The sequence below is a fragment of the Hippopotamus amphibius genome, chromosome 1 (assembly GCF_030028045.1).
Source record: "Hippopotamus amphibius kiboko isolate mHipAmp2 chromosome 1, mHipAmp2.hap2, whole genome shotgun sequence".
Classification (NCBI taxonomy): domain Eukaryota; kingdom Metazoa; phylum Chordata; class Mammalia; order Artiodactyla; family Hippopotamidae; genus Hippopotamus; species Hippopotamus amphibius.
Genome location: NC_080186.1, coordinates 166498888 through 166516671, shown reverse-complemented (window position 1 = coordinate 166516671; position 17784 = coordinate 166498888). Strand labels below are relative to the sequence as shown.

The window sequence follows — 17784 nt, the reverse complement described above, 5'->3', positions numbered from 1 at the left end:
GGGGGGAGTGCGGCAGGGCACTGGACACAGGGTGGCTTGAGTAGGGTCCTGTCCAGGGAAGCCTGTGGTTTTGACCACCTCCACTTTCCTTTGATGGTTGGGCTGCCCCCACACAGCTAATTGGAACACTTCCTATATGTGCACCCCAGTCCGGTGCCTCCCTCCCTCAGGTCCCCCACATTCACCCACCCTCCTCGTTTTTCAGCACAACAAGGCCAGTCAGCCTTCCCACGGCGTCCCCCAACTCTCTCCTCTCTATGACCATTTCAGCAGCCCACACCCCACACCTGCAGCAGCCGACATCAGCCAGAAACAAGGTATGAATCCTGGACGGAAAGGGCCCAACGAGACCCAGAGCCGGGGAGTGGGGGGATCAAGTCCGTCTTCTGAGACCAGGTGGCTAGACCCTTTTGATAAATGAAGAACCTGGGGCTGTGCAAACTCAGGGCCCCCCCAAAATGACCAAAAGATTGAGGGGCCTGAGGGCACCAAAGGGTTGGGGAAGGTGGTACGGGGTCAAAATTTGAAGACTTCGGGTTGAGGTCGGAGCTTAAATCCTGAGTGACTGCCCGATGCGAGTATGGGAGTAGGCCTCTGTATAAAGCTGATAAATATAAAACTTGTAGTCTTTCCCTCCCCCAGTGAGAAAATGGAAAGTGGTGGTTGTGATGGCTGATTCACCTCAGCCTCAGGCAGAGTCATTCTGAAATCAGTCATTGTCGGCTGTGGGAAACCTGCTGACTCAACCCTGGGGAGGAGGGGGCAAGGGGGGAACGGGTGGAGCCCTGGCTCCCCAGGCCAGGGGGTCTGCCTCCCACGCAGAAAGCCAGGCTAGAGCCCCCAGCAGAGAGGCCCCAATTGCAGACCAGCATTGGACCAGGGTGTGGCAAGGTCTGGCCTCCCACTGCTGAATGACTCCAGCTCTGCCACTGTCCAGCCACTGTCCACAGCCAAGTCCCCAAACCCTCTGCCCTCGATTCCCCAGCCTGTAAACGGGGCACTATTATCACACTAGGATAGTCCTGAACAAACCAGTATGTCTGGTCCTCGCTCTAGCAAGGGAGATGGGATCTTAGGAGGGCCCCACAGGAGGTTCTAGGATGCAGTAATTAGCTGAAGTGGCCTCCCAGTCAGGCTAGCTCACTTACTTGGCCCCTCTCCACTGCAGTTCACAGGCCTCTGCAGACCCCTGACCTCTCTGGCTTCTACTCTCTGACCTCAGGCAGCATGGGACAGCTCCCCCACACTGTGAGCTGGTGAGTGAGGGCCCAGTGGGAAAGGGGTACCTTGCATTGATTGGACCCATACCTGCCCTTCCATTTTCCTCCTCCACTCTTCTGTGCTGAGCACCCTGCTGCCAGCTCTCTACAGGTAGCAGGGGAGCTGGCCAGCAGCTCTATCCATGTCTCAGCTAGCCAGACAACTCCCTTTGGGAAGGCAGGAGACCTAGCTCCTGGTCCTAGCCCTGTCACACTCTGCCTTAATGTCTAAGAGATTTGAATGGGAGAACCCTGGGCTGTTCAGGGCCATATGAGTCTGTGAGGAAGGAAAGGTAGGCCTGAGCAGGGAGGTGGCAGCATGCATGGCCACAAGCGAGGCTGTTGCTTCTCAGTGGCCTGGTGGACAGCAGGATACCTCCCACTTGCCTCAGTGTCTACGGCTGGTTGGTCCCTTTCTTGGCTGGGCTGGTTAAAGGGCAGGGTCCTTCTTGCCCCTAGGGTGCCTGCTTCAGTCCAAGCCCCTGGCAGCCTGCTTGGAGAGTCTACTAAAGCTAGGCCAGGAAAAGCCAGCCTGGATCCCATTCTGCAGGCCCAACTGTGAGCCAAAGGGCCTGTCTCCAGCTGGAGCTGGGCCTTGGCAGGGTACGTGGGCCTTGGCAGGGTACGTGACCCTTTGCTTCATCAACTGCTTCCTGCAGTTTGACCTGGGCAGGTCTCTAGCCTCTCTAGGTTAGGACAGTCACCCAACGGCAGGAAAGCTTGGCTTCCCAGGAAGGCAGGGCGGGCCAGAAGCCCAACCTGGTGCCCGTCTGCCCCTTTCTACTTGCCCTTTATTCATGTTCAGCTCACTCTTCCCTGTTCAGATTCTCTCTGGATAAAGCTCAACCGTGAATACAAATCAGGACTACCCCCGCCCCATGAGTACCCCCAGGATTTAAGTGCACCAGGCAGGTTCTGGGCACCAAAGGAACACTGCTGAAGCTGGCTGATCTTCAGGTTCCTGCCCTCAGAACTCAGTCCACCTAGTGCACAACTCAGGCAAGAGGCCAGTTACAGAGCATTGTTACTAGAGCTTTGATTGAGGACTGTAGAAGCCTGGAGGGATGCCTCATCCAGCTTGGGATCAAGGGCTTTCTGGAGAAAGGGTGTTTTGGCCAAGCAAGACCTTGACAGATGACCAGGAGTTTTGAAGCAAAGTGGGACATAACAATCCTAACAACGTTTACAGTAGGTGCAAAGGCCCTAGGGCAGGTATGCAGGTTATCAAGCCTGAATTTCAGGAGGTGAGGCTGGAGGGGACACAGGGGCCTACAAAGCTGGGTCCCTGGAGAATGAATGCTGCCATTTCTACCCCTCATACACGAATAGAGGGAAGGTAAGCCTGTAAAGGGAAATGTTGCCCTCTGGTGGCAGGTGTTTAAAACATACACTAGAGTGGGCCAAACAGAAGCCAATTTGCCTTATGACACTAGGGGTCAGGCCCAGCAAGGTGGGGAAGTCCTTCCCCACATTTCGCCAGTAGTCAGACTGCTAACAGCTATCTCTCCCAACCACAGGCCCAGCCCTCCTCTCTACCCCCTGTCCCCTTCCTGCGGATATAGACAGCACTTCCCCGCCCCCACCGCAGCCCCTGGCGCCCCCTACCCCAGGTGAGTCCCCCACCCTGCAGCTAGGCTCCTGCTTCCTGTTGCCCAGGCTTCAGTGCCCACAAGAGGCCATGCCCAGGCCAGTGCTTGCCCTGTGTTAGTCGTCTGTCCATCCGTCCGTCTGTCATTCTCCAGCCCTGTGCTGCCCCTGTACCTGAGAATGAAGCCAGTGGGAGTGCAAGAGGCCTAAGCCCAGGCCATACTGTGCAGAGCACCACAGAGCAGCCAGACACGGTGCATGCACGTGTGTGCAGGTGTGTGTGCACTCACCTCTGCTGTGCATCCTGCTGAGGAAAGGGTGAGTCAGGACAACATCCCCTGAGCTCTGCCCAAGCTAAGGCAGGACCTTTTACATGCATCTCCAATCTCCGGCCATTAGGGGCCACCTGCTCAGCGACTCCATACCTGTGCAAGCAGCAAGGGACAGAGTGGTATCCATAGACCAGCCAGAAAGTTAAAGTGGGAGCTATGTGTGTGTGTGTGTCCTTTCCCTTAGCTTACTCCCTCAGTGACAGACCCATGCCAGCTGTGGAGCAAGGAATTTGGCAGACATTTCTAGCCCTCCTGGAGCTCACAGCCCAGGGGTGGGTGGTATAGACACAGCAGCAGCAGTTGAATGAGCTATCTGGGTGATGGGAGAGCCCCAAGGAGACCCCAGCCATGCCTGACGGGTCAGGGAAAGGTTCATGAAAAGGCTAACGTCTCTTGAGTGAGGGTGACAAAGGGAACAGCAGTAGCTGGAGATGGCTGGGGGTGGAAAGTGATGGGAAATGGGGGTGGGGGGGGGGAATGGGGCTAGAAACGTCAGCAGAGATGGCCATACAGGGCTGTGCAAGCCCTAGGGAGGAGCCTGAGTTCTGTCCTGTGGGAACGGGGGAATTTCCACAGAAGAGGCCAAGAGCACTCAGGTGTTACATGGAGAGAGGTCTGGAGGGGTCAGGCAGGAAAGTAAGGAAGCCCGTAGGGCAGCCACAGGCCTTGGCTAAGCTGGTGAGGGCAGGAGCTGAGAAGGGGATTCAAAAGTTATTCAGGACTTGAGTAACCACCTGAATTTGACGTACATGTAGATTTTTGCAGTGTGTCTGTGCAGTGTTTTGGGAGCAGGTATTTGTATTTCTGTGTACTTGTATGCAGGCCAATGGAGGTGGGGTATCTGTTCACCTGTCCTCGTGTACTGTGCAAGGGCCTCTATGTGTCCAAAGATCTGGCCTGTACATACCTGGCTCAGTGTTAACTCTTCCTCTGCCTCTAGGTTCACCCATCCACCCCTGATGCTAGGTTCCGGTGTACCTGGTCACCCCGCAGCCATCCCCCACCCAGCCATCGTGCCCCCTTCAGGGAAGCAGGAGCTGCAGCCCTACGACCGCAGCCTGTGAGTGAAAAGACACTCAATGGGGGGGTGGCGGGGGGGGATGACACAGGTAAGCAGACCTCAGGATACACATTTCTCCCAACAGGCCCAAGCCCTGCTGCCTGGTAGCTCCAGGGACTGCCAGGAGGCCTCTGGTCAAGCTGTCTTGTGGCAGCTGCCACTGAGCACTGTTTTTTGATCCTCAGAAGCAGGAGGGGAGTGGGTGGAGTGGGGAAGAAGGATTTAGTCTGACCCAAGAGGGGAGGGGCTTTCCTTATTTAGCTGCAGAATTCCTATAAGGAACAATTAGCTCTGCGTACCTACTTTGGGGCAGCTTTAAAAAAAGATCCCATTTACAAAACTCTAGTATCCATGCACTTACATGCACACTGGACAGAGGAGAGCGGTAGCATTAGGTGGACAGTGTGGGGGCTCCTGAGTAATCTGTTCATGTGTCCCTCAGGAAGACACAGGCAGAATCCAAGGCAGAGAAGGAAGCCAAGAAGCCAACCATCAAGAAGCCACTTAATGCCTTCATGCTGTACATGAAGGAGATGAGAGCCAAGGTCATTGCAGAATGCACGCTCAAGGAGAGTGCTGCCATCAACCAGATCCTGGGCCGTAGGGTGAGGCCATGGGGCAGCTGGGCTGGTAGGGGTGGGCCCTGACAACTTTCACCCTGGTGTAGCCTGCTGACTCCCTGATGCACCTCCATCTGCCCCTCTTCCCCACTGCAGTGGCACGCACTGTCCCGGGAAGAGCAGGCCAAGTATTATGAGCTGGCCCGCAAGGAGAGGCAGCTGCACATGCAGCTATACCCAGGCTGGTCGGCGCGGGACAACTACGTGAGTGGCCAACAACACACAGTAGGGGAACCTTCCACATGCCATACCCCGGGCCACAGTCTCACCCGCGAAGTCAGGACTACTGTTGTAAAGGCACAGAGGAGGAGGGGAGGTGGTGGAATAGAGGGTCCAAGGCCTTCCATGGCTAGCTCAAGACGAGGACCAAGTAAGGAGAGCTGCCCTTAAAGGCAGGCTTATGTCCTGTTTTCCCCAGGGTGTACTTCCACACAGGGCTGTTGTCCAGTATTTGACTGGGCCACATCAGCACAAGCGGAGGACAGGGCCTGGAAGTCACCTCCTCCGTTCAAAATGGAGACCAATGTGGGAAAGGGAGGAGGAGCCACTAACTGCCCCGTGGTAACCTAGCAAAAACCGCAATCAAGAAACACCAGGGCCTATGTAAGCACTCAAAAAACAAAAACACCAGGGCCCCCAGGTCAGAGTGGACTGTGGGCCTGAATCCTACAGGCACCCGAACTAGGCAGCAGGTGTCCCAGCCACTTGCTCACTGGGGTTACAGTGCCCACCTCCCAGCATCCTCTGAGCATCCTCCACTTGGTTCTCTGCAGGGGAAGAAGAAGAGGCGGTCGAGGGAAAAGCACCAAGAATCCAACACAGGTGAGGCCTTCCCTCAGCAGTAGTGGAGGCTCCTCTCCAGGTCCCCATTTCATGAGCAGCCCCGCTCTGGCCCAGAGAGGGGCGGAGTACTCAGCCACGAACCTTTGGGCCCTCTGGAAACAAGGCCTGTATCTCCCAACTCAAACCCCCACCAGAGGAACAGCTATACTAAGTCCCAGGGAAGACCAGCAGAAGCCAGTTCTTACAGCGGTGGTTGGTGACCTGTCACACACACACCCCTTTGCAAGCCTTGCTAACAGCCAGCCCCTGCTGATTCAAGACTAAACCCAAATACTGCATCCTGGTTAGTTCTACAGAGGTGAGCAGCAGGCTGTCTGGGAGGAGATTGAGCCCAGCCCCACGCCTGAGCCCAGCAGTCACACAGTGTAGCAATTTCTCTATCACCCCACCCCCAGTTTCTCATGGAGGTGCAAAGTACTCTGTATAGAGGCCCCAGAGAGGCCACACCCTGCTCCAAAGTCTTCTTCCTGTGGGAGAATTCCTGCTTGAACTCTGGTAATTCACACTCCACATCCATGAATGGCTTTCTCAGCTGTGCTGCCCCTGCACAGGGAAGCTGGAAGCTAGGCCTGGGGCACAGCAAAGTCCTCAGTCTTTTTTCTAAGGTTAAAGAATGGGCTGTTCTTTTGTTCTGGAAAAGTGTGTAGCACAGGCTTAAGCTACAGCATGAGGGGATATGGGTCAGGCAGATTGCACACTGGCGAAGATGAAGAAAAACGGCAGGGAGTTGGGGAGGGGGTGGGAATCCCTAAGGCAGAACAGGCTTGATCCCCATGGGTCCCCCAGGCCCTTCTCTCAGCTCCCTTGCTGCAAGGGGCCCCACAAGCCACAGAGAGGAACCAGCCTGATAGGGTCCCCTCCCTTCCCACCCCCACCATGCTTCCCACTGCCTCTATACTGCCAGCTGGGTGCCAACCTTTCCTGATACCTTGGCTTTGGGCCCTACAGCTCCCACTAGGGCTGGCTTTGCCATGGAGAGGCCCTTGCCTGTAGGGACTGTGGGGTATCTGTGACTGGCTAACACTGATATTACCTCTTCTTTCTGGGCCCTGCTCTGCCCTGCTGCCTGCCTGCTCGCCCTCTGCCCTGCTCTGCCCCTCTGGCATGGCTGTGAGCAGACCCTGGCTCGCCTAAGAAATGCCGTGCTCGCTTTGGCCTCAACCAGCAGACGGATTGGTGTGGTCCGTGCAGGTGGGTTTGTCCCCACCACCATCCTCCCTTTGCTTCAAGCTGCTTCCCTGACTCTGCACATGTTCTGCTGGGCCTGCTGCCCTCCTTTGGCCCCTAGCCCCCAACATACCTACAGATTGGAAAGCCCATGCCTCCTAAGAATGGGAGTAAACACGAAACACAGCTTGTGAGGAAGATCACTTGGGTCTAAGTGGAAGGAGGAGGAGAGACAGTATTCTAGAAGGGAAGGAAAGACAGACTTAGCAGCTATTTCTGGTGCCTGGTGCCCAGGGTTCCCTGGTAATGTTGGTCTGGTGCTAATCAGGCCTAACAGGTCATCAGCAGACAGATCTCAAACAAAGCATTTAAGTGGCCTGAGCCCAGGCCTTTGAGTTTCCAGGCCTCAAAAGTCATCATGGTCCACCAGCTTCCTCACTTCTTCAAGTTGGGATTCCCTGCTGTACCATACTGAGCCCCTTACAGCTAAGAACAACAAAGTGACTGTAGTAGACAACAGTTTGAATAATCTAAATGCCCAGTGGCCGTGTGCTTACATCGTGTACCTACTGAGACCTGAGGGCTCAGAGAGGTAGAGAGAGATGAACAGAGGTACCCCTGGTACACATACTTAGGCCCTGTGGCATTAAACTTTTATGTTTCACCATACAACAGAGAAATATTTGTGTATGGGAAAAGAAAGTATACCTACCAAATGGCTAAAGTTGCCTAGTTTAGGTTCAGGCCAGGCCTGCTAGGGCCAAGGCTGAGGCTGCTCCAGGGAGTAAGTTCACAGACTCTAGGGAATACTTGCCCAACTCCTAAGAGTGTCCACCAAAGAGGAATTCGGGGGAGTAAGTATGTGTGTGTATGTACACATGGTGGGAGGCAACTGTGTGCTCAGAGGAGGCCTTATTCCATCCATTCCATGCTACTCAGAAACAAGCTGTGGTCCAGGGAATAAGATGGTAGGAATGGATGAGACAGGTCACTTTCCATTTCTTCCCTTTCTCTGCCCCTAGCCTAGCTCTGAGCATTTTGACTGCTCAGCCCTAGAAGCCACAAGCCCACTGCAGTCCCTTCCCTTAATCAGATCTGAGCCCCACAAACACAGAGCCTCAACAGGCTAGACTAGGAGATAGCTGCCCTGGAAGATAGCAGGTAGCCCACAGGCCAAGCTACAAAAGGTCCCTGTGCCACCTTGTGGCTCTGCTGGGAACTGCACCTGTCCCAGTCTGGGCCAGGCTTAGCAGTTGCAGTGTGAAGCCTGAAGGCACAGGTATATCACCTAAGTCAGGGGGAGCTAGGCCTATGCAAGGGCAGCCTTTTTTGGTTGTGGTGTATGACTATGAATTCACCCTCTGTTTACAGATAACTCTCTTCACTATTCCTAGGAGGAAAAAGAAATGCATTCGGTACTTACCCGGAGAAGGCCGCTGCCCCAGCCCCGTTCCTTCCGATGACAGTGCTCTAGGCTGCCCCGGGTCCCCAACTCCCCAGGACTCACCCTCATACCTCCTGCTGCCCCACTTCCCCACAGAACTGCTTGCTAGCCCTGCGGAACCGGCACCTACATCACCAGGTCTCTCAGCCACACTCAGCCTCCCAGCCCCCTGGGCCCCTTCAGGCCCCTCAGAGCAATCTGCAGAGTACACAGGTACAGCAACAGGAATCTCAGAGACAGGCAGCCTAGCATGCACAGGACAGATGGCTTCCTCCAGGGGCCCACCCTCTGAGAGGAGACGACAGAGCCCCAAAGCACGTGGAAACCGGCCAGGGGCCCTGCTGGCTCCCTCTCAGAGTCCAGGCCCTGGAGATGTCAGAGGCTGCACAACTTCTGCCTGAACCTGGGGCCATCAATTCAAACCACTCCAAGTGGTGGGAATCAGATTTATGTTGTGTCATTTGATTAAGGGCATCCCTCACGCCAATGGCAGACTGATCTATTCTTTTTACCATCTATCCTGCTAGCCAGATGCCCCTCCCTGCCTCCCTTGCTTTTCTGCTATAGGTCATAAGTGGGCTAGACTGAGCCCAACTGCTTTCCCTACTCTACCCGCCCCCCAACCCCACCACTGCCACGCCCTTCCCACACCAGATACTTCTCACAGACCAAGAAGGAGCTGGTTTACTAAACAACGTGTAAGCATGGTCACAACCACAAAGCTCAAGACAACGTTTCTCTCTTAAAGGCCTGGAGAAGCCGTGTTTATAGAAAACCAGCTGGTATCTGTAAGTTGGACCAAGGGAGGCTTCTTGCCACGTTCTTAGGAGCTTACAAGAAGAGAAGTGAACAGAATAGCTTAGATTTAGGCCTATCACCCTAGACAACAGGAATAACCTGACACTACGTTACAGGCAAGTGTGGGTGGTAAGGGTATGTGGCTCTAGTTCAAATTACTCAGAAATGTTTCCTGAGAAATTCAACTACCTGAGAAGTCCTGGTACCAAATGCCTCAGTCAATAGTGGCTGCAATCAACAGTTCAAGTAAGTCATGGCTCAAAATCCAGTGTGCATCCCCGCTTGCTTTTGAGAGCCTTTTTCACAGATCCAATTCCAGCTTATCCACATCAGTCTGGCCAGCTCTTAGACAGTTGTAAGAGAGGGCAAACCAAACCTCAGGACATCCAGTGCCTATCTTCCAGCACAAAAGTAGGCCAGCTTCAGTTTCCCTATGGGGCTGCAGGAAAGAAGACCATTACAACCGAAGCAAGGAGCCCAGAAAACCTCTCGTGGTGGACATCGGGTTTTCACCAGAGCCTATTTTAACCTATTTCTGAGCCAAGCTTCAACCCTGAGCCTTAAAAAACCTTTTTTTTAATTTAACTTAGTTGGGTTTCTTGCCTCCTCTTCACTGTATGTAGCCTGAATCCAAAGAGAAAGGGCTATTCCCATACACACCCCTCAATAAAAGCCTTTAGTTTCTACTTTAGCCATTGGCTTCTCAGAATCCAAAGATCTTATGTTCTAGTGTAGTGTTGCAACAAGTCTTGAGAGAAAAAAAGACCATTGTAGTAGTCAAAATATTTTTGTATTGTTAATGCATATCATAGAAAAACTTCTGATATGAGAATAAAGATACTTTTTACTGGTTTCTTTTTCAAAGCTTGACTCTGAGGAATAAGCTGTTTCAGTGACAGAGTACGACACTTTTTCCTTTTCTTCTCCACAGCACGAAACTTGGGGTTTCTCTCTATTATGCTACACATGTTCTCAAGACCTTGAATCTACACAAGCCAGGGATTTACTCTCACCCTCTCCTTAAGGGGCTTGGGCCCTGCTCCAACCCAGACAGCAGGACCCATGCTAGGTGTAAGTTCCCATTCCAAGCCTTGATCTTAACTCCCTAGTCCTCTGACCTCACACCTGATACAGAGGCCAACCTGCCCCCACTGCTCATTTGAGAATGGATTGGAAAATACTGCCACCACAGCCCTTAAGATAACCCAAACAGAAACAGGCGCACATCATCACTGGGCTCCATTTTCCTCTGAAGGCAGAGAGAAAAGACAAGTATACATCCTATTTTCAGGAAAACATGAACACAGGAATCTTTGATAACCTGGTATCATCAAAAAATCCAAAAGATGAGTATTTCAATAGCACCCTTTCCTCCCAAAGGCTGTTAAAGTATGTTAAGTATTTCTTGAGGTATTCATATTTTTATACAAAACCTCTGAAGTTTGATAAATCTACAACCTACTTTTTTCACACCTGTTTCCATCATGTTAAAGTATATTGTTAACTTCTTGAGACCCATCATGAATGTGAAAGGTGTCACACAAAGCCACCTCAAAGTCAACCATTAGATACAAATGTTGGGCAAGAAGTGTATCACAACAGCCAGCTGCTGGGCCACCATCATGTAATTTTCACTTAACGGAGTTAGTTTTCTGGATTTTATATTTAAAAATATGAATAAAGTCATCTTCCAGAGTAGTGTCTAAATAAGTAGGCCACTGGAAGTTGTAATCCTAGACTTGCTTTTTTCTGGAAGGGTGTTAGAGGAGACCAGCCATTCTCCTGACATCTGTCCCATTTAAAGAATTCCACTCTGGCTACTGGCCTAGCTGTTTCAAAAAACTACATTTTAACCAAGGCTTATGCAAGACTACCTTGCTGCATCTGATCTGGTGTCTTATTTAGAGCACATGGGGTACCTAAACAATACACTCTTTGTGTATGAGCTTAAAGGGGGGGTGCTTTGGCAACTTTGTTAAAATCAAACCAGGCTTTTTTTAAAAAAAAAAAGTAAAAAAAGACTTCAAAGAGGAAACGCAAATCTTCCTAGATCCTACCAGCACATTCCTGTGAGGCCAGAGGGTGCCTTGAGAATGTAGCCCCAAATTCAACTTCAAATACCACAGCAGTCCCACCTCACTTCCAGCCAAAAACCAGCCATTTTCTGAAACATAAGACCAGACACCCCAACCTCCCTTACACATTCCCTCCCTAGACAACTGGCAGATTTGTTTGAAATACAGATCTTGATCCCTCCTCTGCTGCAGCTGCTCCCCCTGCCCTCTTGGGCTCAGAAGACATGGTGAGGGCTCAGCCCAACAAGCTAACAGGGCCTTCCAAAGTCTCCCAATTTGAGGGTGTTTCCCTCTTTACAGGAAGCCCTGTGGTAGGCTCTCTTCCGAACTATCTATTCAGTGTACAATAAGCCTGGCTGGAAGGCCACGTGTGCAATGAAGCAGAATGGTTCTTTACATTGTTCCAAAGAAGAAAGGGAATTGGTTCCCACATGCATTTCTAATGGGGAAAAAAACAGCACAGAAGAGGCAAAGGGTAACACAGATTTGCAAGGCCTGTAAGATTTGAGACCAAAAACTAATTCATTATATTAAAGCTGAGTTGGCTTTTCTGTGAGATTAGAAAAGCTGCTTTAGCATGACTGTTTCTCAACTATCTTGAGAGCCTTAAGAGTTCACCAAGGGTCCTTGAAACAAGCTAACCACCAAAGCTGAACCTGGTTCCTATGGTGTGTGAACTCCCCCAATCCCGACTATTCCAATCACCTTCTGTTTCAGATCTCAAATCACCATGGGCCTCTTTTAAACTCAGGCTCCCAAAGTCTATACTGGTCTGCTTGTCTACAGTGGGCAGTAGGGGTCTGAGAGGAGCCATAACTGAATGTATTCAGGGAGTAAAGCAGGGAGTTTTACAAGAGATCAAAGATGGGGATGTTCCCATAATCAATTCCCTCGAATAAAAGCCCAGCTTAGATCAAGAGAGATTTTTGAAGTTGTTAAGAACAGTGTGGGATTGGACACAGAGTTAAGTAGAAAGGGCAAATTCTGTCCTAGGGGTAGGAACTATCCTATGCCTAGCAATCCCCATGAATTAGGTCAGTAGCTACCTAAGGTAAGGGATATTTCAGCAGCTATGAATTATAAAGGAGATAGTTACTCGTTCATGCTGACTTCTTTTAAGTTCACCTGGTCACTTCTTTTAAGTGGAAATGTCTTCCTTTTTCATTCAGGTGTTCTCACATTCTTTTATCTTAAGTCTTGTTCTTTCAGACATGTGCAGTCAATGGGGGGGTGGGGATGGAGTAGAAATTAGGTTCCAGTCACACACAAAACTTCCCTTGAATATACTTTTCTGAGCTTTCTCTGTATCTCCACCCTTCCTATAAGCCTCCTGGGAGAGAAATATCTGCAAAGCATTTGAAGCAGGTAAAAGTTAGAGGTTGTGAAATGGCACATTCAGCACACAAAGGACAAATACAAATTTGCACTGTATACAGGGGGGAAGTTCTGAAGGTGAGAGCGTGTTTATGGAATAGGGTGATCCTCAGAGAGAAAGAACAGGCTGGCACATAGCAGGTTAATAAGTTCAGCAAATAATTTCTGAAAATTTCAAGTTGAGCAATGTCAGAAGGTCATGAGAACTACAGACATGGAAGTAGATATTGTTGTGAACAACTATATTCCTCCCACAAAATGCCTCTCAGTATTGGCACACAGACCAGATGTAACCAACAGTGCAAAATACTGCAAAGAAGCGTGTTATCCGCGAGTTAACAAACTATCACTCAAAAAGTCCCACAGTGGAAACCCCTCAAACAAGAGCCCCTTCACCAACACCTTTATGCCACCAACAATGCTGATATCCACTAACAACTCAACAGGAACAATAGCATTCAGTCTACCTGCTTAGGTGTTCAAACGGCTCAATCTTGGGCCAAGGGACATGTTCTAAACTTATATCATTCTTCTTCATCTTGTATACATACAGTTCTTACTCATTATCTCTTTTTTGGAGGTATTGATTTTTAACAATAGTAACAAAGAAAAAGGCATCAAGACCCGAGTTGCAAAGCCCTCAATATTCAGAACACTTTATAGTCTAATACTACAAAAAATATTTTTGTTCATATACTCAAGAACTGCACTGCCTAACATAAGTCTGATGAAAACTCTTCCTAGAGTGTCACCAAAAGTCTTGTACCAATCCAGCCCTAATATCTCTCTCCAGACTATATTCTCTAGCAGGCCCAAGGACACCCAACTTCTGCTACTAGTTCCAGACTAAGCATACTGCCTTCTTCCTTACCCTGTCATCCCTCCACCCCAACCAAATCCAACTTGACCTTTGAAACCAAGTCCTTCATGGAGCCTTCCCTAGACCCTTCCAGCCCTGTAGCCCCCATTTGCTCACTAACCTTGTTCTGTCCCAGAACATTTTTATTGGAGTTATTCATTTCCTCCCAGAAGTATTTATGCTTTGCCTACACCAAAAACTCTTAAAAGGGCAACCATGTCTTACACTTCCTACAAAGGAGCCAGGAGCTACACTTCAGGGATTTAACCATTTTATGTGCTTATCCTTTACTTGCAATCTTCTCCCTTATTCTCTTCCGTTTTTCACACAAATCCAGACAATTGAAGATTATCACCTTTTTAAAGCACAAGCAACTTATAAGGAGAACACTTATTTGGTACCTTCTCACTTCCGTGTATACTGAGCTTTATAAAAAGAATAATCAGAAACATTTTCAAATGGAACTGGCGGCAAGCACAAGTGAAGCTTGGAAAGATGAGATTCTGATGGATGTGGAGAAGGTAAAGGGCACACTCAGATCAAAAGGTCGGCTACTCTCCTTCCCTGTGGAAACCACTTCCTCTCAGTCTTCCCTGGTGGCACAGTGGTTAAGAATCCTCCTGCCAATGCAGGGGACACGGGTCCGAGCCCTGGTCCGGGAAGATCCCACATGCTGCGAAACAACAAAGCCCGTGCACCACAACTACTAAGCCTGAGCTCCAGAGTCCGCAAGCCACACTACTGAAGCCTGCTCGCCTGAAGCAGCTGCTCCAGAAGAGAAGCCACCACAATGAGAAGCCCGCGCAGAGCAACAAAGAGTAGCCCCCGCTAGGGAAAGCCCATGTGCAGCAATGAAGACCCAATGCAGCCAAACATAAAATAAAATAAATTTATTTAAAAAAAAAAGAAAGAAACCACTTCCTCTCCCTGTTCAAACTGCCTATAAAGAGTCATATGCCCATAGTGACTCACTGTTACTCTTCCTCCTTCTCCAGCTAGTTCCAGACTAAGCACAGCATTACCATGACATCAGGTTACAGGGCTACAATCGTAGCAGTCCATCAAGTTATAATATAGCTCTTGCTTAATTAATTCCAGCAGCTAGTATGTTCAAACAGTTGAATAAACAAATCACAGCTATAATGCCACTCAGGGATCTGTAACCTAAAGGGATGCCTCTGTGAATCTTTGGAAAAATATAAAAACTGTAAACCAATACCTAGTTTGTATATTAAAGGTAGAATTATGGGGCTTCCCTGGTGGCACAGTGGTTAAGAATCCGCCCACCAGTACAGGGAACATGGGTTCGAGCCCTGCTCCAGGAAGATCCCACATGCTGAGAAGCAACTAAGCCCGTGCAACCACAACTACTGAGCCAGCGCTCTAGAGCCCGTGCTCTGCAACAAGAGAAGCCACCGCAATGAGAAGCCTGCGCACCACAATGAAGCGTAGCCCCTGCTGCTCTCCACAACTAGAGAAAAGCTGTGTGCAGCAACGAAGACCCAACACAGCCAATAAATAAATAAATGAATAATAAATTTTTTTAAAAGGTAGATTTATGAAGGCTAGCTAATAATACATAACAGCACTTCAAGAGGTTACGCGTTATTAAAATCTGCTTGAGGGTGCATATCCTTAATCCGTGACAATGTTAGGGAGAAAGTAATAAGTTAACATTCAGAAAGGGTTTGGTTTACTTTCCATCACAAGTGACCCAGAGAATCAATCAGAAGCTGAGAAACCAAAGGACTGTCACAGGAGTCTTCATCACCAAAAGCACATGCTGCAGGTAGCTACTATAGACTATGTAGGCACTAAGAGGCAGAGGCAGGACTCCAGCCTCACAGTTTGATTTCATACTATATAGTATTAGCTCAGAATAATTGGGAAATGAGATAGCAGACAGAAGTGAGTGTATCTTTGAACACAGGTTTGCTATTATGGATAATGGGAAAGGGCCACTCACTTTCCTTAGACAAGGTGAGAGCCTGGAAAACACTTGGCAGACATACTGAAGAAATAGTGAGGGACTTCCCTGGCTGTACAGTGGTTAAGACTTCGCACTCCCAATGCAGGGGGCCTGGGTTCGATCCCTGGTCAGGGAACTAAATCCCACATGCATGCCACAACTAAGGAGATGGCGCAACCAAAGAAATAAATAAATAAAAATAAAGAAATAGTAAGAATATAGCAGGAAAGAGGGAAAAGGGTAGGAAAGTGATGCAGCCAGTTTCAAGGGCCTCAATATGCCTATGATTTATCTGGGTACATAATGTCTACAAACTGTCTATTTTCTCTTGGACGAGCTGTCAGATTTCTATTAAACATGAGAGTTTTAAGATTATCAGGAATTTTTGTTTGTTTAAAGACTAGGGCCAGGGACTTCCTAGGTGGCGCAGTGTTTAAGAATCTGCCTGCCAATGCAGGGGACACAGGTTTGAGCCCTGCCCAGGAATGTCCCACATGCCGCGGAGCAACTAAGCCCATGTGCCACAACACTGAGCCTGCGCTCTAGAGCCCATGAGCTACAACTATAGAGCCCATGTGCAACTACTGAAGCCCACGCACCTAGAGCCCGTGCTCTGCAACAAGAGAAGCTACCACGAGAAGCCCACGCACCACAATGAAGAGTAGCCCCCACTCTCAGCAACTAGAGAAAGCCTGTGTGCAGCAACGAAGACCCAACACAGCCAGTAAAAAAAATAATAAATCCAATAAAATTTTTAAAAAAAGTCCTCCAGATGATTTTTTTAAAAATAAATAAATAAAGACTAGGGCCAAGGTCCACAGAAAGTTAGGAAGGGAAGAGAATTTTAAACTACTATATTGCCTGTTCACTCAGTCTCACATATTCAGAAAGATCCCAGTATCCTTTATATATGGGTAGTGATGTTATTTGGTCCTGTAATTCTAACAATTCTTGGGAGTTACAGATCAAGAGCTAATAGTAATAGGCTCCTGCATCCTAGAAGTTGATACTTCCTTTCCAATCTAAACAGAGTAAATGCTAACAATCCTGGACTTTCAGTAATGATTTGTTTGTTATGATACTGCCAGGGATATACTTGAAGCAGTTAAACTTTGTCCAAGAGTTGACCATTATATTGTGAGATAGCAGAAATGAGACACTCCAGCAGAAATGAGACACTCCAGCCAGGACTGAACGCTGCTACACTCCCCACTAAAACCAGAACAAATGGAGAAAAAAGCTTACTTCCTGAGTAAAGGGAATTAGGGATCCAGCAGCAGTCAAAGGGTTGGCAATCTTTTTCTGTGACAGGCCGGAGAGTAAATATTTTAGGCTTTTTGGTCAGATACAGTCTTTGTGTATCTATTTTTTAACAATCCGTTTAAAATGTAAAAACCATTTTTAACTCACAGACTGCAAAAACAGGTTGTATGCTGGATTTCACCCACACACAGGCTGTAGTTTGCTATCTCTGGTACACACAACATATGGGGATTCATGTGAGACAGCATATGGAACTTTATTATAAAGGTAGACTTGGGACAAATAAGAAATGAAGTAAAGGCAAACTACTGTCAAGTAATAATCTGAGCCAGAAGAGCTCACAGTACACATGAAGAGAACACATTAAGACTACATTGTGAACACAGATAACTCTAACTGGAAATTAAGAAAAATGGGAGCACAAGGAGAAAGAAAAAAAATTAAAAATTTGTGAGCTATCAAACTATCAAGGAAACTTCATTCTACTGTAGGGGAGAGGCTGGAAACTAGCAGTGCAGTTTGGTGTGCCCAAGTACACCAGTTAAAAACAGAGGCAGTGGCTCCAAGTGAACTATAGTCTATCAGAACCTTCCTGTTACTTCAGCAGCCTCCACTGAGCTAGGACATGAACTGCTTGCAAGTCTTTTCCAACTGAACAACCATACATAAATTTAACTCTTTTAATATTAAGTGAAGAAAAACATTTAAATACACAAAAAGCAAACCATTTACTACCTACTGTGTAACTTACTTTTTATTGAAAGTATCTTGCATTTATGACGGATGCTTTCTGGGCTATGACACACATTTTAACATTAAAGGTTAAATTATTTTTTTACATGCAAGTAGTGTGAATAGTTTTCCCCACATGGGATTACTGATTATAAAAAGATGACACACCACATGGGTTAACTGTCTTAACTGAAAAGCCAGCAAACTGTCTAATTATATTTTCTCCCAAACCACAAACTGAGTAGGTAACTGAGCCTCTAGTCAACATATTCAAAGCTGAGAGGATTAAAAATGCAAAAACAAGTCCTCAGATACAATTAAGGGAGCCCTGCTACATACAGGCTAATTAATACCAGTGGCACTCCTTGACTCCAGGAAACTGGAAGACATTCTGATAACCCC

General features: G+C 48.6%; 1 protein-coding gene across 4 annotated transcripts in view; it reads left to right on the top strand.

Moving 5' to 3' along the window:
• The window catches only part of TCF7 (transcription factor 7), a 32978-nt gene extending 23023 nt beyond the window's left edge, over nt 1-9955 (top strand). The window contains exons 4-11 of one of the 4 annotated variants that reach the window (XM_057735080.1): nt 206-317; nt 1169-1256; nt 2777-2869; nt 4119-4238; nt 4681-4843; nt 4955-5062; nt 5632-5680; nt 8263-9955. In XM_057735080.1, the coding sequence (XP_057591063.1) occupies nt 206-317; nt 1169-1256; nt 2777-2869; nt 4119-4238; nt 4681-4843; nt 4955-5062; nt 5632-5680; nt 8263-8342 (813 nt within the window). In that variant the 3' untranslated portion in view covers nt 8343-9955. Of the gene's footprint in view, nt 1-205; nt 318-1168; nt 1257-2776; nt 2870-4118; nt 4239-4680; nt 4844-4954; nt 5063-5631; nt 5681-8239 lie in introns of all 4 variants that reach the window. The other 3 variants (XM_057735090.1, XM_057735098.1, XM_057735106.1) reach the window with 3 other exon arrangements.
• The last annotated feature ends 7829 nt before the right edge of the window (nt 9956-17784 follow it).